Raw genomic sequence first — 22851 nt, forward strand, 5'->3', positions numbered from 1 at the left:
GACATATGGTGTGTTGGCTTTCATTAGCAGGGAGATTGAGTTAAAGAGCCGCGAGGTGATGTTGCAGCTCTGTAAAGCCCTGGTTAGACCACATTTGGAATAATGTATTCAGTTCTGGTTGCCTCATTATAAGATGGATGTGGAAACTTTAGAGAGGATGCAGAGGAGATTTACCAGGATGCTGCCTGACTGGAGGGCATTATGAAGAAAGGTTGAGGGAGCTAGGACTTTTATCATTGGAGCGAAGAAGGATGAGAGGTGACTTGATAGAGGTGTACTAGATGATGAGAGGGATAGATAGAGTGGATAGCCAGAGATATTTTACCCAGTGCAGAAATGGCTATCACAAGGGGGCATAATTTTCAGGTTTTCGAGGAAGGTTTAGGGGAGATGTCAGAGGTCGGCTCTTTACACAGGGAGTAGTGTGGGTGTGGATTGCACTGCCAGCAGTGGTAGTAGAGTCAGATACATTGGGAACATTTAAGCGACTCGTGGATATGCACATGGATGATAGTAAAATGGAGGGTATAGAGGTTAGTTTGATCTTAGAGTAGGATAAAAGGTTGGCACAACATCGAGGGCTGAAGGGCCTGTACTCTGCTATACTGTTCTATGTTAACAGTTTCTGTACACAATCTGAGTTCCTTATAAATGCTGCTAATTATGAGTTGGCACATCCTTTGCCAATTGATTAACCTCATGTGACAAAAAAAACTTTCTAGTGTGTAATCAGGATGTTCACCACATTTTGCTGTCATGCCAGAAAGCAGAACGTACCAATGGAACACGACGTTTTGGTCAAAATACCATCTGGCTGTTTACTGTTAAAATATTTAACTCAAAAAAATAAAAGCAAAACTGGCATTAGGTTGATGTTTTGATTGGATGTGTATACCTCATATATTTTAACAGCATAACATAGTCCACCCTGAAAATATATTTGCTGTGCTCCACAATCCAATCCTGTGTATGATGGCAGCACAGACAATTATGTTGATGTTAGGATAAAATTTTCATTGCATCCATATAAGAAACCTAGTGGAAGGACAACGAGTTCTTTATTAGTGTGATAAAAAGAAAACTGCTACTAAATTACTGGAGGATTCAATTGAGGTTCTTTACCTACTGCACTGTCATTAATATGATCGCACCAGGTGATTTAATTTTCTTGGATAGTTCCAGCAGGAGCCCCAGAAATGCAAAGTGCTGTTTTTTGCTTTACTAAATTGATGCCCAGCAATATTGTTCCAAATGCAGCAGTTTTTAATGTAACAGTGGCAGTCCAACAATACAGTGGATCCATGTCACTGTTCCATGGTTTAACAACTCCAAGTAAATCAATGGGTCAATTTAATTGTTATTGAAATAATGACACAGATTTAATGACAAAGACTAACAATTCATAACTGCTCAGCCAATTGCTTCTTTTTGTGTATCTGGAATCAAAAAATATGAATATGTTGCTAACTCTGTTCAGGCAGCTTTTGCTGATTCTAATGCATGGGAATAAATTTGATTTTTTTGCAGTTATTGCTTGCATTTGGAAGCTATGATTCTTAAGGACGAGTTTGAACCACAAATAAAATCGCTTATGACATCTGTTTGTACAATGATAAAGGCTGCCCATGGTAAGATCCTGACACAAAATTAGTGGATGTGTTTCTGTGAAAGTGAATACAAAGACAGTTACATTTAGTTCATAAACAAAATTTATAATGTTATTTGCTAAGTCCAGACTATGTAAACCATTTACTAACTCCTTACGTGTGTTTTGCATGCACAAAATTGAAATCCGACATTGAACCAAGCACCTCTACAGATGTCTAACTTTTAAGACACATATACTAGTCCTTCAGAAAGCAAATGAGCACAAACCTAAAGTAAAACGTGTAAAATTCTTCAATATTTTAAAGATTTATGTTTCTATTGCATTTTTCATGCCCTCAGTGTCACAAAATGCTTTAAAACCGCTTAGTACACTTTGAAATTCGATTACTGCTGTGCATTTTATTACTCAGATTGCACTTTGAAGATCAGTCATCTTGAAATTTTCATAGTCCCGCACACCAGGCTTAGCCAATTAGACATTTTCATCAATCATTGCTAAAATGTTTGTACGTATGTGCTACCATTACAGGTTAGTGTGGGTGTACTGCAAGCTATGCAAGTGTGCGAGATAATTCTGAATGTGCATAAATCTTTTGCTGTCTTGCAGAACTACGAAACTGTGATGAGCTGCATGCTATCTTGAGACTGGTGTTGAAAGCTGGAAACCACATGAATGCAGTAAATATTTTGACCTGAATAAATCTACCCACACTGTATTCGTGATCATTCTTATTTATGACTCCATCATAGCTTGCTGCCTGGACTTAATGATGGAATCAAGCTCTTTTTATAAAGTTTTCATGACCTACTACCAAATCACCCAAACAACCAATTAACAAACATAAAACTTGTGAATACCAAAGGTAATGTAACATACCAAAAATCAAGAAAGGGTAGGACACAAGTGAGGAAACTAAATCGGAATGGAGTCAGTGAAAGAAATGACAAACCCCACCCCCTTGGTGTCCATTTTTCTCTAAAGGTTTCCGTGATGCTGGTAGAGATCACATGGTCCTTCTCCAAGGAGACCTGGATATGAACATTGCCCTGTACTCCTGATGAAGGGCTTTTGCCCGAAACGTCGATTTTACTGTTCCTCGGATGCTGCCTGAACTGCTGTGCTCTTCCAGCACCACTCTAATCTAGACTCTGGTTTCCAGCATCTGCAGTCATTGTTTTTACCTACATTAATAGAGTCAGGCTGTCGAGACTATGGCCCGCTGCCTGGACCTGTTAATACCTACTTTAGCAGGGGCCCAGCTCTTTTTTTATATTTAAGAAATTCAACTATCAATCCAATTAATAAATTCAAGAACTAGTTTTTTTTATTTAAACACCCACCACCAATATGTCTAATCTCCTAATTAATAAATCATAAATTCCAAACACAGACCCTTAAGGGCAGTGTGTCAACAATAAAAATCTAATAATTGGGGAAAACAAGGAGGAATCTAAATAAAAATGGAGTTGAAGCGGGTGATAATGGTGCTTATGGTGCTCACATTTATCCGATAGCATCGAGGGAAATTTTGAACACTGCACGTCCCATTACCGAACATACCCAGACACAGACATAGCTGCAGAAGGGAGGATGGCAATCTGGAATCACAACCCCAACCACAGCCCACAGATTGGATCTGCAAATAACAGTTTTTTTTTGTTCTGAGTTCATGGGATGTAGGCATCACTGTCTTGGCCAGCATATGTTCCCCATCTCTTATTGACCAGAGAGTAGTTAAGAATCATCCACATTGCTGTTGGTCTGGAGTCAAGTGTGCGCCTGATAAAGATGGAAGAACCCTTCCCTATAGGGTATTAGTGAACCATTTGGGATTTTACAGCAATGAACAGTAGTGACATGGTCACCATAAGGCCAACTTTTTAAGATATTTATTGAATTTGATTTTCATCATGTACTGTGGTGGGATTCAAGCCAATGTCCACAGAACATTAACTTGAGGTTCTGGAATATCAGAGCTGAAAATGTGTTGCTGGAAAAGCGCAGCAAGTCAGGCAGCATCCAAGGAACAGGAGACTCAACGTTTCGGGCATAAGCTCTTCTTCAGGAATTCCTGAAGAAGGGCTTATGCTCGAAAAGTCGACTTTCCTGCTCCTTGGATGCTGCTTGACCTGCTGCGCTTTTCCAGCAACACATTTTCAGCTCTGATCTCCAGCATCTGCAGTCCTCACTTTCTCCTCCGTTCTGGAATATTAGTCCAGTTACATTATTAAAGGACTGTGTACCTGTATCGAAATCCTTGGGGCCAGTTGTTTTTCAGATTTTGGAATTTTTCAGATTTCAGAATAAGTGACATTTTCACAGTGAAATAAAAAAGAATTACTGAACAGTAGACTCATGTGTGACTAGTCTGAGCACTGAGACACAGTTGACACCTGCAAGTGCTGGGCCACGACACCATGTCACATCTGAGTGACATGGGTTGAGTGGGTGTGGAGTTGGCTCACTTGTTCGCACACCAAACAACCTTGTTATGCAGAAAAAAACTTCGAATTTTGGAACTTTTTGGATTTCAGTTAAAGGATTGTGTACCTATACTACATCATCACCTCCCTGGATAAATCAACCATTTCCCATGGTGGGATTTGAAACCAGAACAGTAATGTCAAATTGTGCAATACTTATCTAATGAGGTTGCTACAATCCACTGTGTGCACTTATTTTTATTTTAAACATCTACTTCCAATTTTCCAAATCACAATTCTATAAATTCCAAACACCAAGAACCCAGCTCTTTAACTTTATGAGTCTGGCACCAAGGCACCGGGGGGAGGGAGGGAGGGAAGGGCGAGGGAGAGGGACAGGGAGAGGGCTCTCAAATTATTAGGAGTATTGGTCAACATCTTGTGTTCCATCTCAATGTTTGGGTTCTCTTTATACATATGTACTGGGCAGTCATTTTCTTATCCTATTGTGACATGCTATTGTCTGTATCTGGATCAGATTGAATTTGGCACTTGGATCAAAGATAGAAACATTACCACTGCACCACAAGATTCCTCAAAAGCCCTGCTCTTACATTTAAAAAGTCCAATGAGCATAATCTCTTCTCAATTAACTCTGGAGCTATTCTATTTGACCCTTGAAGGGATCTGCCTTTCTAGCACTTACATCAATTTCATAACCATGCAAATTTATCTTGTGTTTTTATTCCATTTTCAGGGAGGATATTCAGGAAATGCTGCAGGATTTCGGATTGCATCACTGTTGAAGCTTGCCGACATTAAAGCAAACAAACCTGGCATGAACTTAATACACTTTGTAGCAATGGTAAGTATTTTGAACATAAGGAACTGTCAAGAGACCTCTGGACCCTATTTTAAGAATAATGGTCACTTCGTTGTGGTCTTATAAACTGAAACTCTTGAGATCTGTTCTAGTTTTAATAGCAGGAATCAAAGCAAGACATCTGACATTAAATTCATTGTGCTTGGTTTGCTTAATTTTGTAACATGAAAGAATGATGACACTAAGTGTTTTGTAACCTTTCAAGCTGTGACTCAGTGATAGTGCTCTAGTCTTTAAGTTCCACTTTAGAGGCTTGAGCTCATTAGTTAGATGGTCATTTAATTCCAAAATTAGGGAATGCTGCATTGTTTGAAGTGCTACCTTTTAGTTTGGATGTTAATCTGCTTTCTAAGATAAATCAAAAAATCCCATGGCAGGACTTGAAAAAGATTAGTGGAGATTTTCTCCTATTGTTCTGGCCAAAAATAATCCCTTGGCTCGCACCTTATTAGTTTATGTAATTTTATTTGGGAACTTTTTGCATGAACATGCCTTCATGTTTCCTGTATTAAAATACTGACTACTCTTTAAAAATATTTCGTTGGTTATAAGGTGCTGTGGGAGGTCCTGAAGTCATGAAAGGCATGACACAAACACATATCTTCCTTTCTAACAGGTATTAAAGCCATCTATTAGGGCCTTCTGATATTACCTCACCATTTTCTAAGTAGATAAGAAGACTTAAGTCACAAGTTATCTTTGTTACTGGAAACAAATTTAGTTCATATGTTTATAGCACATTAGCTGTATCATTGCACTTAATTAGGTGATTTAGATGTCTCTCATTTATTCTTGTTGATATTTTAGTCTCCATTCTTTGTTTGCATTTGTACATTTGGCTTCAGTTTCACTGTTTATATATTTAACTCTTACTTGTTCCTCTGTTCTCTTCTGCCCAATATCTGTCTTCTTTGGTTTGGTTTGAAAGGTATCCCTAATGCTTGGAAGCTGTGTCATGCAATCATGTTTTTGGAGAAAATGTAGCCTGTATTGCTCAGAGGTTCTATCCCCATCATTTCTCCCAAACACTATTGGTTATTCTACACTGTTGAGTTCTGACTCCTATTGTACACTTTACACATGTTTTTTCTTCTACAGCTTCTTCCTACTAACTATAATTTCATATCCACTCCAATTCATTCGCCTTGACTATCTTTTTTTTTTAAAGATATTTTTATTAGAAATTTAATATTTTGACAGATTTACAAAAATAAACAGAACTTTCAAGCACAAACATTAATATAAAAATAGATCTTAAATATATAATCATCAAAATTCAAAGGAATGATACTAAAGAAGAAAGAAAAACAATGAAACTCAGTTAACTACTAATCTAATCCACAATTATCCAGAGTGTATAGTTGAGTCACTTACATCCTTCAAACAAGAGAAAATGTTCTCTAATACACTCATAACAGTATAATAAAAAGGAAACTATTTCCAAACAATAAGAACAAAAAAAACATGTTTGAATGGAGATCCTCCCCCTTGTTCTCAGGGGGCCTTACTTCCTTTCTAAAGGTCCACCATATCCTCTCCCAAACAGTGTCCCACCCTTGACCCGGGCGCTCCTTAATAGGATTTAGATATAATACCGAGCTAGAGTTGACAGTGAGCGCCCCACCCCCACCCCTCCCCACCCATACCTGAGTATATCTGATAGCATCAATGCCACGTACAAACACACATAACTATAAAATTACAACTCCAACAAATTACAGTTAAGTATAATAATATAAAATAGCAAGAGAAGACAACCCTGCTCCCAGAAGCAAAAGTAAAGTAGAGTAAAGTATCCATTTCTCCCCACGGAGTGTGGAAGAGGCAAGCCAACATAAATTGTCTCTTACGATTTATTTAAACGAGTCTAAAAGTTCCTTAGCCTCTTCTGGTGATCTAAAATTATACTCGGATCCTTCGTGGGTAAAGCATAACGTCGCTGGGTAGCGTAAGGTGTATTGAATATTTAAGTTCCTTAGACATTTCTTCACCTCATCAAACGCCTTCCTCCTTCGTGCCAAAGCCGGGGAGAAGTCCTGAAATAACATAATCTTGGATCCTTCATGAATCATAGCTTTAGGATCCTTTCCAAGATTTCTGGAGGCATCCAGGAGTATCTGCCTCTCCCTATAACTCTGCAGCCGGAACAGGACCGGGCGTGGGCGCTGGTTTGGGCCAGATCCGCGTACTGCGACCCGGTAGGCCCACTCCACCCTTACCCGGTCAGTTTCAGCCCCCAGGTTTAAAAGCTGGGGCAGCCATCGCTCCAGAAATACTGCTAACTGTCCCTTCTCTTCTTGTTCAGGGAGGCCCAGAAGACGGATATTCTTTCTCCGATTTCTATTATCCAGGTCATCCATGTAGATTTCAAAGGCCCGGACTCTCTGCTCCAGAGCTCGCACCTGTTCTGCAGCTGTTTGTGCTGCAGCCTCGGAGGTCGTGGCCTTTAGCTCCGCCCCCTCCACTCGGCCCTGTAATTCCTCGAGAGCCTGGCTGTACTTTTGTAACTTTTCTTCGAATGCATTCCATCTCTGTCTGGATTCTGCGATGAAATCGCCGAGTGTCGATTCCAGCCTGGCAATCATCTCTTCAAGGCCTGTTTTTATATCAGCTGCAGCCGGAGGAGAGGAGGGTGGGGGAGGGGTCTTTGTTTTCTGAGAGCTGCGGGATCCCTTTGGTTTACTCATTATCCACTTAATATTAAACTGCTTAAATATAATAGTAAACAGCTAATTAAGGTTAGAAAGTTTTTTTGGGTGGTTTGGTAAGTGTGGTGGGGGTGAGTAACTCACTTTACCCAGGTTTTGGGAAGAGCACTGTAAACTCAGACTTGCTGAGTCGCCGCCATCTTGGATCTCCTCGCCTTGACTATCTAACTTCATATTTCCCTTATGTAGAATAATTCATCTCATCCTCATATTTTTATTTCTTTCATCTCATCACAATAAGTAATAGCATGTACCCCAGTAATAAACTAAGAAACAATGAGCTGAATTTTCCCAACCCCTGAATGATGTGGGCAGTGGCAAATCAGTTAGGAAACTAAGGTGAGTTTGGAAAAATGAGATTTTTGACAGTGAGTGAAGAAAATTTAAATTTTATAACTATGCTTTGAATGGCAAGATGGAAAACACACTGTTGAGGTGCAAGTGACGGTTTAGTGGTATCGCTGGACAGCTAATCCAGAGACGCAGGTAAAGCTCCGGGAACCTGGGTTCGAAGCTTGCCATAGCAGATTGTGGAATTTGAATCTAATACAAAATTGGAGCTAAGAGTCTGATGATGACCATGAAACTGTTGTCGATTGTTGGAAAAACCCATCTGGTTCATTTTGTCCTTGAGGGAAGGAAACTGCTATCTTTACCCAGTCTGGAATACACGTGACTCCAGACCTACAGCAATGTAGTTGACTCTTAACTACCCTTTGGGGTGGGCAATAAATGTTCCAGAGATGGACTGGACAACATCTCTCCACATCAAAGTAGAGTGATTATCTGGCATCTCCAGCTCACTGCTTGTTCCTCTGGGCTTCCACCTTGGACAGCAATCACATCATATGTTATGCTCCGTGGGCAAAGACCCACCTCACAGCCATAATACTGGGCTTCAGACATGCACCAGACTCACCACATCATATGGTGAATCTTCAACTGACCTAGAGCACAGTTCTCCACTACAATGTTGCATTTTCAACGTTGATGTTTCACTGTAATGCTGCTGCCAGGCCACTTTGTGTGCAATGATATACACCTGTCTCATGCATTGGATCAGGGAACATCTCAATGGTCCTGGTTTGCTCCCTTAGTGTTCACTCACTTTATGCATTGGATGTTCACAACATCTGTGTCATGCTTTGCCTTGTTATGACACTTTGTCATCTCATTCAGAACTTACACACTGATGGTACTTCTGTCTTGCTTTCCCTTTTAGCGCAGTCATAACATAAAGCAGCTTGTCATGGTTGCCAGCAGTCATCAGTCAAGTGATGGATATATTGCTGTATTGCACCATGCTATGTCAATGTTACATCTACATGCCATGCTGCCAGTTTACACAGCAAACACATTGCATGTGCTTCAACAGTATGACCATGTCTAAAAGTCTATGGAAAGCAGTCTTCAGTCAGGTCAATACAAACTGTTTTCAGTCAGTGATTAAGGGCATAATAGGACAAAGGCATTGTCTGAGATCAGTTCAAGGACTTGAAATAGTTAGTTGACTCTTTGGTGTATCCATTTTCAAGGGGTCTCTATCTCTTCAGACCAGGGAGTGGGCCGTAGTCAGTCCCGCAGGCCCACTTCAATTAGTCAGGAATTTATAATGAGTCAGTTGGGGTGCTGCACAGAAATCAGCCAGGGGTCAGGTCACTCACCAGTCAGGGCTGTCTTTCCGAGTTGGCTAGAGGTTACATCATGGTCAGTGCAGGGATTCAGTTCACTGACAGTCAAGTGGGGAGTATCAGGGACCACTGCTGTATTGGGATACAAGGGAAGTCAACTGTGAGGATTGGAGATAGCATGGTGGGGATGAAGAGGGCATAATAATTGTTAAGAGACCCAATCTACACATAAGTGACTGAAACTGGGGCTGTACCAGAGTCCAGAATTACAGGCATGGCCAAATTGCAAAAGGTTGTGCCACTGGGGGAGATTATAGTTTGAGAGGGACAAAGCCACAGAAGAGTTTGAAAACAAGAATGAGAATTTTAAAATCAAAATATCGACTCCTAGTACAGGTATATATATGTGTATATCCTACAGTGTAGAAACAGGCCCTTCAGCCCAACAAGTCCACACCGACCCTCCAATTAGTAACCCACCCAGACCCATTTCCCTCTGACTAATGCACCTAACACTATGGGCAATTTAGCATGGCCAATTCACCTAACCTGCACATCTTTGGACTGTGGGAGGAAACCGGGCACCCGGAGGAAACCCACACAGATACAGGGAGAATGTGCAAACTCCACACAGACAGTCGCCTGAGGCTGGAATTAAACTTGGGACCCTGGCACTGTGAGGCAGCAATGCTAACCACTGAGCCACCGTGGTGTGAAAGTATATAAAAGTGGGAGATGATAGAATGTGGGAGCGCAATGGGTACTGTGGACGGTGGTCATAACAGCAATCCTGTAACCTGAGATATTTCTTCCTCAATCAGCTACAGAGTAATGCCAGTGTTATTTAATTATTTATTCATGGTATGTGTCTGTCATTGGCTGGGCTAACATTGATTGCCCATTTGTAGTTGCCCTTGAAAATGTGCTGAGCTGCTTTCTCAGCCTCTGCAGTCCAGATGCTATAGGAAGACGCACAATGCCATTATGGAGGGGATTCCAGGATTTTGATCCAGGATTGTGCCATGGTTATTCTTACAGTACTATCATGGACAGACACATCTGTGGCAGGCAGATTGGTGGGAATGAGGTCATGTATGTTTTTCCCTCTTGTTAGTTCCCTCACTACCTGCCACACAGCCAGTCTAGTAGCTGTGTCCTTCAGGACCCAACCAGCTCGATAAGTTGTGTTGCTGCCACGTCCAATGCCTGCTAATGGACATTGAAATCCAACACCCAGACGACATTCTGCACCCTAGCCACCCTCAGTCCTTCCTCCAGTTGGTGTTCAACATCCTTATCTCTGGAGTCCACCAAATAAAGCTTCCATGATTCTTCAATTATCTGGTGTATATATGGAATTAAATATTCTCAAATAAATCATTAAATAATTGCCATAAAACGTTCATCTGAATAAAACGGGCTCCACTGTATATAACATACAGAGGAACTGGCTATGATTGGAGCTGGAAGGTGGAATATGGAGCAGAGCAATGCATTGGGAAGCTTGTGAGTAAGTCTGAAAACATTTATGTACCTTACAGTTTAACTTGGAAATGATTCCAAATGTCATACTCAGATGCAACCACCAGGTTTGACAAAATTGTGACATATTGTGCGAAATGGAATGCATACTAAATGCAGTACTGTACTTGTAACATACACATTGTGGTACTGCTGGATTCTGAAAGATACAGAAAAACCTGAAACACTTGCTCAAAAATGCATGTATTTTAAACTTGTTAAACCAAAATCCTAGTTGAAAATGCGTTGCTGGTTAAAGCACAGCAGGTCAGGCAGCATCCAAGGAATAGGTCCTATTCCTTGGATGCTGCCTGACCTGCTGTGCTTTAACCAGCAACGCATTTTCAACTGTGATCTCCAGCATCTACAGACCTCATTTTTTAAACCAAAATCCTATTCCAGTTCCAGGAAAAATTGCAAGAAGTCAAACAGAGAAGTGTGTCAGTTAGGGGAGGAAACAATTCAGAAGTGTAAAAAGGCATGTGAGCATGTTTATTTGCAATGCTGACAACTTTTAATCTGTATAAATTTATGTCAGTGAACTTCTTAATTGGCTATATTGGAAATATTTTATAGACTTTGCATCTATCAATAAAAATAATTTATTGCCCTCCCAACGATATTTATTTGCAGCTAAAACTGACAAAAAACTCATAATTGACCAAAATCAGTTGTCATTGTCTTGCTCATGCTGAAGAAATGTGCTCTAAAGTTTGAACTGTGCTATTGCAGGATGTTATCATAAATACATGACCCTTTTTCTGAAATTATTTACAGTGCTGGGCACTCGGAAAGGCTTTGTGAAAGTTCATGTCATTTGGCAAAGTTTAGCTGTGGAAAATTTGTCCAAAAATAATATTTTTCAATTTTCCACATTATTTTATGAAATAGAAAAAAAATCTCTGGAAGCATTGTCGTCCAAGTGGCCACTTTTCTCTCCTTGTTGTTACAGGTCTTTTTGTTTCCATTTTTAAATTCTCCTTGATGATGCATAAACTTGATTAACTCTAACGTCTAATTGAAAGGTTTCCTTTTTCAGAATGTTAGGTTAAGACCTGAGAATTTAAAGGCTTTGTAGTAATGATATATTATTGATATTGTTAGCACCTATCATAAATAATTTATACTTCACAAGTTAGGCATTTTTGTCTCCTCAAGAGGTATTTAACAGAGTTGACAATAAACTTTAAAATTTAAGATTGGTGTTTTTTGCCCTTCATACCCCAATGACAAGTGTTATCAGGCTTTGCTTTCATGGCATCTCATCTTCAGTTGCCGCTCCAATATTCCTCCACACTTAGTTCTTAATGCAGGCTTTCCAATCCTCAATCCCAAACTATGATCCAAATATTGATGATGATAAGTTAATCCATGTCAGAGAAAAAGACTCCTTATACATATGTGATAAAATACATGACCTACCAATTATTTTGAAGAGCAATAATCCAAGTAATGTACAGTAAGCAGCTACTAGATTTTACATGATATGGTAAATCTGAAATGTCAACCTTTTATTAGATTTGAATATCATTTGTCTCCAATTGTTAATTTACTAATTAACTTTATGAGCACTTTATGTGTGGCATTTTTCTGAAGGAATGTGCCGTTTGGTCACTGGTACATTTGAAATTTGTCCGGGAGTAAACCTGTTACAACTAATTTATTTAACTAGCTGAAACTAGTATTTATTTTATTAATAGGAAGCAGAAAAAATGGACCAAAAGCTTCTTTCCTTTCCAGATAAACTACAACACATTGGAGCAGCTGCCAGGTAGGATAATATGATTTCTCCCATTCTATCCTGTACAAAATTCTACAAATATGACATCAGTCTTAATTACTACATACTTGCAAACATCTGTCTATGCCAACATATATTTTAAGTTACTAGTTATCTTCAAGACTCCAAAGGACGTTTTGTTCCTACTTTGCAGTAAGAAAGACTTTACATTTATTAACAATAAATGGGCATTTATGTGAATATGAATGGTATGCATGCTGTTTGTTGTATCACACAATGTGTTGCTGTCATGACAAGATTTCAGGAAGTCTGTTGAGTCTTTGTGTAACATAATAGCACAATTGTTGTCTGCTTTAGATATTCAGAGTTAAAAATCACACAACACCAGGTTATAGTCCAACAGGTTTAATTGGAAGCACTAGCTTTCGGAGCGACGCTCCTTCATCAGGTGATTATGGAGGGCTCGAGCCCTTCACGATCACCTGATGCAGGAGAGTCACTCTGAAAGCTAGTGTGCTTCCAATTAAACCTGTTGGACTATAACCTGGTGTTGTGTGATTTTTAACTTTGTACACCCCAGTCCAACACCGGCATCTCCAAATCATTAGATATTCAGGGATGTAGCATAACAGCATCTTCTCCAAGTTTCTTCAGAGCAACTCTTAGAACAAGTTCACTGCAACAAACTGAATGGTTACAGCACAGAAGGAGGTATTTCAGCCCAGCCAGCCCTCACTGATTGTCTGAAACAACAATTCAATTAACCTTACTTCACTGCCATTTTCATGTACACTTGCAAATTATTTGTCTTCAGCTGCTTATTAACTTTCTCTTTGAAAAGCATAATTAATTATGTCACCACTATCCTCAGGGGTAGTATTCCCAGATCCTAACCACTCACTATGTTAGAGCTCCAGTCTATTCAGTCTCTCCCTATAGCTCAAACTTTCCAACCGAGAACATCCTTGTATATCGTTTTTGAACTCTTTCAGGTTTCACAACATCCTTCCTCAAGCAGAGATATCAGAATTGAATGCAGTATTCCGAAAGTTGCCTAACCAATATCCTGTATATCTGCACCATGTCCTCCAAACTCCGAGATTCAATGCACTGACCAATAGTTTCTCTCTATCTACTCTGTCTAGTCCTCTTGAAATATGGAAAACCTCTGATATAGATTTCCTCTCATCCTTCAACATGGAGAACAGCTCTAGCTTCTCCAATCTATCCCCACATATGAAATCCATTGCCAGTAAAATTATTGTCCTAATTCTCTGAAGCCTTCAAGTCTTTCTTAAAGCATGCTGCCCAACATTTCACACTATATTTCAAGAAAGGCACCTTGCATTTATCTGAATTAAACTCCATCTGCCACTTCTCAGCCCATTGGCCCATCTGATCAAGATCCTGTTGTCATCTGAGGTAACCTTCTTCGCTGTCCATTACACCTCCAATTTTGGTGTTATCTGCAAACTTACTAACTGTAGCTCTATGCTCACATCCAAATCATTTATGTAAATGACAAAAAGTAGAGGACCCAGCACCGATCCTTGTGGCACTCCACTGGTCACAGGCCTCCAGTCTGAAAAACAACCCTCCATCACCACCCTCTGTCTTCTACCTTTGAGCCAGTTCTGCATCCAAATGGCTAGTTCTCCCTGTATTCTGTGAGTTCTAACCATGCTAACCAGTCTCCCATGGAGAACCTGTCGAACGCCTTACTGAAGTCCATAAAGATCACATCTACTGCTCTGCCCCCATCAATCCTTTTTGCTACTTTTTCAAAAAACCCAATCAAGTTTGTGAGACATAATTTCCCATGCTTCCACTTCGGCATTCACAATACTTTGAAGTTTATTATTGTGTATAAATTAATTATGTCAAGAAAAGCAATGGTCCTAGTGCTGACCCCTGGAGAACCTCATGGACCTTCTCTAGCTCTATTTCTTGTCTCTCAGTTTGCAATCTTGTTGATAAAATGGATTTTAATCAGTGTTCTGGTTCAATTTGACCATCCGTCATGCTAAGTCATGCAATTCACAGATTGATTTATTAATTTTTACAATTATGCTGGATTAAGAAGCATTAAATAATCCCCATTGCAGGGGTGTAATGATTCACCATTGGTTTCAAGGATCGGCTTTAATGAAATTATATGCCCATCTTTAAACAAAAAGCTTCTCTACATTTTTAGTGCTCAAATAAAAAAACAGAGGAAACTACAGCCATAAATTATGACTATGAATTCCATAAAGTGATTATCGGAGTGAAAGGAACGAAGAAGATTATTTATATCCAGGTTTGAACTGGTTTGGTGATTGCAGAGATGATTATTGAGGTGAGGTAACTGGTTAGCTGTCAAAACTGACTAAAATTTGAAGCTCTGTAAAACACTTATGTTTTAAAAGATATGGTGGTACAATTTAAATGATAATTAATATGTAGGTATTTAATATAATCTTTGACTGAAAGATACTACAGGATTGATTGACATGATGCATTGCACCATTAAAGTTTGGATTGAAGGAGAATCAATGACATTCATCAACTAATTTCTTTGGTCTCTCAGGTTATCTGAAGATGGTATATTGGAGGAACTAAATAAGCTGTCAGAAAGAGTTGCCTCTCTTCAGACAGATTTAAATGAAGATCCAGAGCTTGAAGCACAGATAGCTCCCTTTCTACAAGTAAGATTGGTTAAGGATTTTAATGCAACCTGATATAAATGCTGTAGCTGTAGCACTCATTCCCATAACGATTGTGATATTGAAAACAGAAGTTAGTTCAAACTGGAGAGCACAGATGCCTCTTGTTGAGATTAGATTACTTACAGTGCGGAAACAGGCCCCTCGGCCCAACAAGTCCACACCGACCCGCCGAAGCACAACCCACCCATGCCCCTACATTTACCCCTTTACCTAACACTACGGGCAATTTAGCATGGCAAATTCACCTGACCCGCACATCTTTGTGACTGTGGGAGGAAACCGGAGCACCCGGAGGAAACCCACGCAGACACGGGGAGAATGTGCAAACTCCACACAGTCAGTCGCCTGAGTCTGGAATTGAACCCGGGTCTCTGGTGCTGTGAGGCAGCAGTGCTAACCACTGTGCCACCGTTCCACCCTAAACAGCCTCCTTTCCAAAGAGTTGATAACTCTGATATGTAATGAATAAAACATTTAAGATTATGAAGGTGTTACCTTTGACAGAGAGACGCACCTCTGTGTTTGCTACCCTTTCTCGGTTCTGTTGTGTTTATATTTGAACAGAATCTGAAGACATTCTTGATTAATAAGTGGAACAATTATGACCCAGAGTCTGTAAGCAATCCATGTTCTCAAGTTCATTTCGGCCATTAAATTCAGCAGCATAACAATTTCAACCTGTTCTAATGGGTCTGAGAGATCCGTGACAATTTGGACACAGATTCTGGACAAGTATTACCCCAGCTGTATAGTTATGGATTTTCTTTTTGTCTTGCATTTGTTCTTGGCATGTAGCCTGTATTCATTGCTAATCCTTACCTTCAGACCATTAAAAATCAACCAATTTACTGTGAGAAAGTAATGTTATTGAAATAACTCCACAGAGGCCAGAATCCTGTCAGCAAGTCATCCTTCATTTACATGTGGAGAGTTCTCGACACTGATCCAGCACCCTCAGGGCCAGCTCTGAGTGAACAGAGCCTCTGACACTCGTTTTTTTTTCCCTGTTTATAATTTTTTTTATTAAACAAATTACAAAACAGTTTACAAAAAAAAGTTAACATTTACAGCTGTATACAACAGCAATTTTATGAGAGAGAGGAACAGGAAAGCCAGGCCCCAAACCCTACCGTTCAACCAGTTTACAGAGAGATGAGGACAAACCTCAAATCTCAGTTTCACATATGACAAGACAGCGACAATGACATTGTACATAAAAAGCTAATCCGGTTACATAAGAAAAAGTGCATACAATACACACCCAGAAAGCCCCTGTCCCCCCCACCTTCCGACCATTCTAAGGCAGCCTGCCCCTTAGTACCTTCCGGCTCTTGGTCCACCTCATGCCCCTTCCAGTTCTTGGTCCGCCCTGACACACCTTTCGACCACCTCTAGGACAGCCCGTCCCTGTACCCGTCCTGGATGACAGCAATCAGGATGGCTTACCCACCTTCCGGCTTCACTAACCACCCTCAGCACCTTTCGACCACCTCTGGGGCAGCCTGCCCCGATACCTGCCCGGGGTGACAGCGCTGAGGACGGTTACCCGCCTTCTGGCTACTCGTTTTTATATCTGTCAGCCAAGGCTCCCTGATTGGACCAGATTAACAGCCCCAATCAGGGAACTCATATTCTATGGGGTCCATCTGGCTGACCTCGTTACATGCACTGCATCCTATCCAGGACATAGGCTAGTTCTAGTTTTTTTTTATAGCTCCTCTTGGGGCATTTTAGCATTGGGCCTGTTTCCTCCAGCTCTGCCTCTAACACGGTAATGCTTAATACACAGTAATTCGCATCCCGTGCCTAAAGTGTCTCGGGAGAAATTCATTCTCCTCTTCAGGTGGCAAAGACATCGAAGTGGCAACATCCGCTGTATCCATTTCAGATTCCGAAATGCCTTCAACACTTTATGGTTCTGGGACAGTCAGAAAGGCAGTCAAGGAGCCAAGCGTGTTTTGTTCTCTGAACATTTGCAACTTTAAGGTGGTCCACATGTTTGTTCAGGACATGACATCTACTCGAACTTTATACATTGCTGGACCTGACCTCACGTTGACCTCTTATCGATGCAGGGCCATTCCCATAGTTCCTACAATAAGCTTCATCACCTCAAGTAAACTGTCTCCCTTAGTGGAGTCTAGTGTCTGGCATTGGTGTGCCTGATGCATTTTCGCCACCCTCTCAGGTCTGGGAAGATCAGATATAACCTGATGTGGAGTCTTCTCCCCTTTAGCAACTCTGCTGGAACTGTCCCTGTCGTTTCTTGAGGGTAGTCCTATGACCAAATAGGAACTGGAACAGATTGGCATCTAGTGAAAGGGTAGGCTGTTTCTTTAAGCCTTCTTTGAACTGCTGTATCTGCCAGCCCCCAAGCTTCCTCTAAATCTAAGATGCTATCAGTTTTACTTGACAATTCAAGAACCAGGAGAATTGTATCAGGATTTTTGACAAGATGAAGACACCTGGCAGAAGCATGTGACTTTGGTTTAACCCTTAATGAAATGCTGAGAGACTGTTTAGCATGGGGAGTTAATGATGTGACCATGCAGAGGTACCTACTAAATGAAGCCCAACTGGACTTCAAACAGGCATTACAACTGGCTTTATTGTTGGAAAATGCAGCAAGTAGAGCTTATGGAGTTGCAGGGTATTCTGATGCAAATGGACAACCTTGCCAATCTGACTGAGCTTGGGGAATACCACTTGAGTGAAGGCTATTGCATAGTCTCACTCAGGACATATCCTGAACAGAGGAACTCTACGTCAGCACACGACAAAATCCAAAGCAAAACCAAACCTTGACCAAACTGTTAAAATTTGCTTCAGAAATCAGGCCGGCAAGCCATTGTAGTTGCTGCTGGTGTGTGGACCCGAGACAGCAAAAAAGTCCCACTAGACCTAAATTGAGTAAGAGAACTCTCAGGCTTCTGAAGTGCTTCTTTCAGCAATGTTGATGGCCTCTCTGCCCTTAGTGAGTGCCAATTTGTTCCTGGCGGACAGTGGGATAGCGTTTTGGATGCTTGGGCCATAAATGTTTTGACTTTGCTGATAAATTCACGCATGTAACGGCTACTAGTTGATTTGCCGGATTTCCTGCATTCTTTCCAGCCAGTCCCATTCTTTAGGTCACAGATTTTGTATTGGACATGGGGCTTAATTTGTTTGTAGATCTGCTTTCTTTCCCTCAATTAAGTATTGGCAGTGTTTCCAGTTCAGGAATGTCTTACATTTGTGATTTAGTAAATCCACGATCTCCTGGCAGTTCTGGCCAAATCAGTCTTGATGTTTCCTAGTGGAGAACAAATTGTTTTCTCACAATGATTGAAGTGTCAGTGAGGAAGTACTTTGTGGCCAGTGATGATAATTCTGTTAGTGGGCGGCACGGTGGCACAGTGGTTAGCACTGCTGCCTCACAGCGCCTGAGACCCGGGTTCAATTCCCAACTCAGGGGACTGACTGTGTGGAGTTTGCATGTTCTCCCCGTGTCTGTGTGGGTTTCCTCCGGGTGCTCCGGTTTCCTCCCACAGTCCAAAGATGTGCGGGTCAGGTGAATTGGCCATGCTAAATTGTCCGTAGTGTTAGGTAAGGGGTAAATGTAGGAGTATGTGTGGGTTGCGCTTCGGCGGGTCGGTGTGGACTTGTTGGGCCAAAGGGCCTGTTTCCACACTGTAAGTAATCTAATCTAATCTAGTTTCAAGATAGTTATGGAAAAGGATAGACCTTACCTAAAAGTTAAAGATAAAAATTGAAGTAAGGTCAATTTTGACAGTATTAAGCAAGTACTTTCAAAAACTGATTGGGAGAGGCTGTTCACAGGTAAGGGAACAGTTCAAAAGGGAGATGCCTTCAAAAACGAGATAATGAGAGTCCAGAGGCATGATGTTCCTATTAGTGTGAAAGGCAAGGCTAGTTGGTGTAGGGAATGCAAGATGGCTTGAGAAATTGAGGCTCTGGTCAAGAAAAAGAAGGAGGCAGACAGCAGGTATGGACAGCTGGGATTGTGAATCTCTCGGAGTATAAGGGCAGTAGGAGTGTGCTCCAAAGGGAACTCAGGAGGGCAAAAAGGGAACATGAGACAACTTTGGCAAATAGGGTTAAGGAGAATCCAAAGAGATTCTACAAGTACATTAAGGGCAAAACAGTCAGTAGGGAGAGAATAAGGCCCCTTAAAGATCAGCAAGGCCGTCCATGTGGAGAATCGCAAAAAATGTGAGAGATATTAAATAAGTAGTTTGTGTCAGTATTTACTGTGGAGAAGCATAAGGAAGCAAGAGAACTTGGAGGAAAACATTAGCGTTATCTTGAAAAGCTTCCATATTACAAAGCTGGAGGTACTGGATGTTGCAAGACACATAAATCCTCGAGACCTGATCAGGTGTATCCTAGAACTTTGTGGGAAGCTAGGAAAATGATTACTGGGCCCCTCGCTGAGATATTTGTATCATTGATAGCCACGGTTGAGGTGCTGGAAGATGGAGGGTGACTGATGTGATGCCATTATTGAAGAAAGATGGTAAGGAAAAGTCAGGGAACTATAGACGGGTGAGTCTGATGTCAGTGGTGGGTAAGTTGTTGGAGGAGATTCTAAGAGACTGGATTTAAATGTATCTGGAAAGGCAAGGTCTGAATAGGGATAGTCAGTATGGCTTTGTGTGTGGAAAATCATATCTCACTAACTTGATTGAGTTTTTTTGAAGAAGTGACAAAGAAAGCTGATGAAGCCAGAGCTGTGCATATTGTCTATACGGACTTCAGCAAGGCGTTTGATAAGGTTCCATATGATTAGATGTTTAGCAAGATTAGGTCACATAGAATCCAGGGAGAGCTAGCCATTTAGATACAAAATTGGTTTGAAGGTGGGTGGTGGTGGAGGGTTGTTCTTCAGATGGGAGGCCTGTGACCAGCATTGTGCCACAAGGATCAGTGCTGGGTTTTCTGCTTATTGTCATTTATATAAATGATTTGGATACAAATGTAGGAGAAATGATTCACAAGTTTGTAGATTGATGGCGTAGTGGATAATGAAGAAGGTTATCTCAGAGGACAAATGGACCTTGATCAGATGAGCCAATGGGCTGAGGAGTGGCAAATGGAGTTTAATTTAGATAAATGTGATGTGCTGCATTTTGGCAAGGCAAGTCAGGGCAGGATTTATACACTTAATGGTAGGGTCCTGGGGAATATTGCCAAAGAGACCTTGGAGTACAGGTGCATCGTTCCTTGAAGGTGGAATCACAGGTTGACAGGATAGAGAAGAAGGTATTTAGTATGTTTGCCTTTAGTAGTTAACATATGGATGATAGGAGTTGGGATGTCATGTTGTGACTGTACAGGACATTGGTTCGGCCACTTTTGGAATACTGCATTTAATTCTGGTCTCCCTCCCATCGGACAGATGTTGTTAAACTTGAAAGGGTTCAAAAAAGATTAATAAGGATGTTTCCAGGGTTGGAGGATTTGAACTCTTGCAAGAGGCTAATTAGGCTAGAGCTATTTTCCCTGGAGTACTGGAGGCTGAAAAGTGACCTGAAAGAGGTTCATAAAATCATGAAGGGCATGGATAGGGTGTGTAGTTGAAGTATTTTTCCCAGAGTAGGTGAGTCCAAAACTAGAGGACATAGGTTTAAGGTGTGAAGGAAAAAATTTAAAAGGGACTTACAGGGTGACTTTTTCACGCAGAAGGTGGTGCCTGTCTGGAATGAGCTGCCAGTGAAGTGGTGCCAGATGGTACAATTACAGCATTTAAAATGCATCTGGATGGGTACATGAATAGAAAAGATTTAAAGGGGTATGGGCCAAATGCTGGCAAATGGGACTAGATTAATTTAGGATATATGGTTGGCATGGACAGGTTGGACCAAAGACGCTGTTTATATGCTGTACAACTCTGTGACTCTATAATTACTGCTTATTACAGATTTAAAAACAGACAAAACACCATAAAACATTCTGTGGTTCCTGTTTGTTGATTATCACCAAGTTGGCTGTGAGGCACTGATTGTGTAGGTTTTTCTTCACAATCCTTGAGTCCCAAGGCGTTTGGTATGCTTTCTTTTATTGGTCAGAGTATTGAGTACAGGAGTTGGGAGGTTATGTTGCGACTGTACAGGACATTGGTTAGGCCACAGTTGGAATATTACGTGCAATTCTGGTCTCCTTCCTATCGGAAAGATGTTGTGAAACTTGAAAGGGTTCAGAAAAGATTTACAAGGATGTTGCCAGGGTTGGAGGATTTGAGCTACAGGAGAGGCTGAACAGGCTGGGGCTGTTTTCCCTGGAGCGTCAGAGGCTGAGGGGTGACCTTATAGAGGTTTACAAAATTATGAGGGGCATGGATAGGGTAAATTGGCAAAGTCTTTTCCCTGGGGTGGGGGAGTCTAGAACTAGAGGGCATAGGTTTAGGGTGAAAGGGGAAAGATATAAAAGAGACCTAAGGGGCAACTTTTTCACACAGAGGATGGTATGGATATGGAATGAGCTGCCAGAGGAAGTGGTGGAGACTGGTACAATTGCAACATTTAAAAGGCATTTGGATGGGTATATGAATAGGAAGGCTTTAGAGGGATATGGACCGGGTGCTGGCAGGTGGGACTAGATTGGGTTGGGATATCTGATCGGCATGGACAGGATGGACCGAATGGTCTGTTTCCACGCTGTACATCTCTATGACTCTATGAGTCATTTTACATTGAATTTCATGAGGCAATGCTTCTCATATTGCTGTTGAGGCATGATGCTGTTGGGGTCGTCCAGAGTGTCCTGATATTCTCAGGTCCTAAATTTTATTTTGAGGGTGGAACATGTCTGTCTACGGACTGTTTTAATGTGGGTTGGTGGTTGCACACTGACTACCACATCATCCTGGCAAAGTAAATGCAGAAATCGCCAAAATGATTCGAGACATATTCTGTTGCTCCTAACTTCAACCATCCGTGTATTTTGTCATCCTACTTGCTTGCAGGCCCTATACCTGTGGAGTTTCTCATTCCCTGATTTCTTTGTTCTATCTCTGTCTATCTCTCTCTGTCTTTCTTCTCTCACTATTTTGCTTAAATTCAAGTCGTTGTATCTTAAGTACTGCTGTCTATTACTCTACTTGTGATTAAATTTGACTCTTTTTTTATGTCATTCAAAAGAGATGATGCTGTTGTGGATGGCGGGAATCAGTGTAGAATAGGATAGTCAAGAACTCAGTTCACAAATGAGTAACAAAAGGAAACTGTGCTCACCTTAGTTTACTTATTAAGGATAAACCTTACCATCGCTCTCCCGTAGCCTCTGTTTATTTTTCAAATAATTCCAGGGTTTTTGTCATCATTCGTTTGTCCAGAAGTCCATTCAGTTTTTTCTTAACACTTTATATGGAATTTCTCTTTTCTAATTTGGATTTACATTGCTGAGTCCTCCTTCCACAATTTACTTTCAGACAATATTTCAAACTCATCTTCTCAATTCCCTTGAGTATTCTATATATTTCTCAAAGATCTAATGATAGAAATTTTGTTGTGGGTCATGCCTGATGATCAGCTTTATTGCAATCAATGGAATGAACCATCAGGAGTTGTGTGCAGCAACACCCACTCGGACACAATCTATTTTGTACCTCTACTCTCAGAATCCTCCT

At 40.9% G+C, this 22851-nt stretch overlaps 1 protein-coding gene across 1 annotated transcript in view; it reads left to right on the forward strand.

Annotated features, from left to right (window-relative positions):
- Positions 1-22851, forward strand: part of fhdc2 (FH2 domain containing 2) — an 85899-nt gene that overhangs the window by 56013 nt on the left and 7035 nt on the right. The window contains exons 6-10 of the mRNA XM_060832290.1: positions 1528-1628; positions 2216-2286; positions 4790-4897; positions 12476-12546; positions 15086-15203. Coding sequence (XP_060688273.1) covers positions 1528-1628; positions 2216-2286; positions 4790-4897; positions 12476-12546; positions 15086-15203 — 469 coding nt within the window. The remainder of the gene's footprint in view (positions 1-1527; positions 1629-2215; positions 2287-4789; positions 4898-12475; positions 12547-15085; positions 15204-22851) is intronic.

Source organism: Hemiscyllium ocellatum, chromosome 11 (genome assembly GCF_020745735.1).
Source record: "Hemiscyllium ocellatum isolate sHemOce1 chromosome 11, sHemOce1.pat.X.cur, whole genome shotgun sequence".
Taxonomy (NCBI): Eukaryota; Metazoa; Chordata; class Chondrichthyes; order Orectolobiformes; family Hemiscylliidae; genus Hemiscyllium; species Hemiscyllium ocellatum.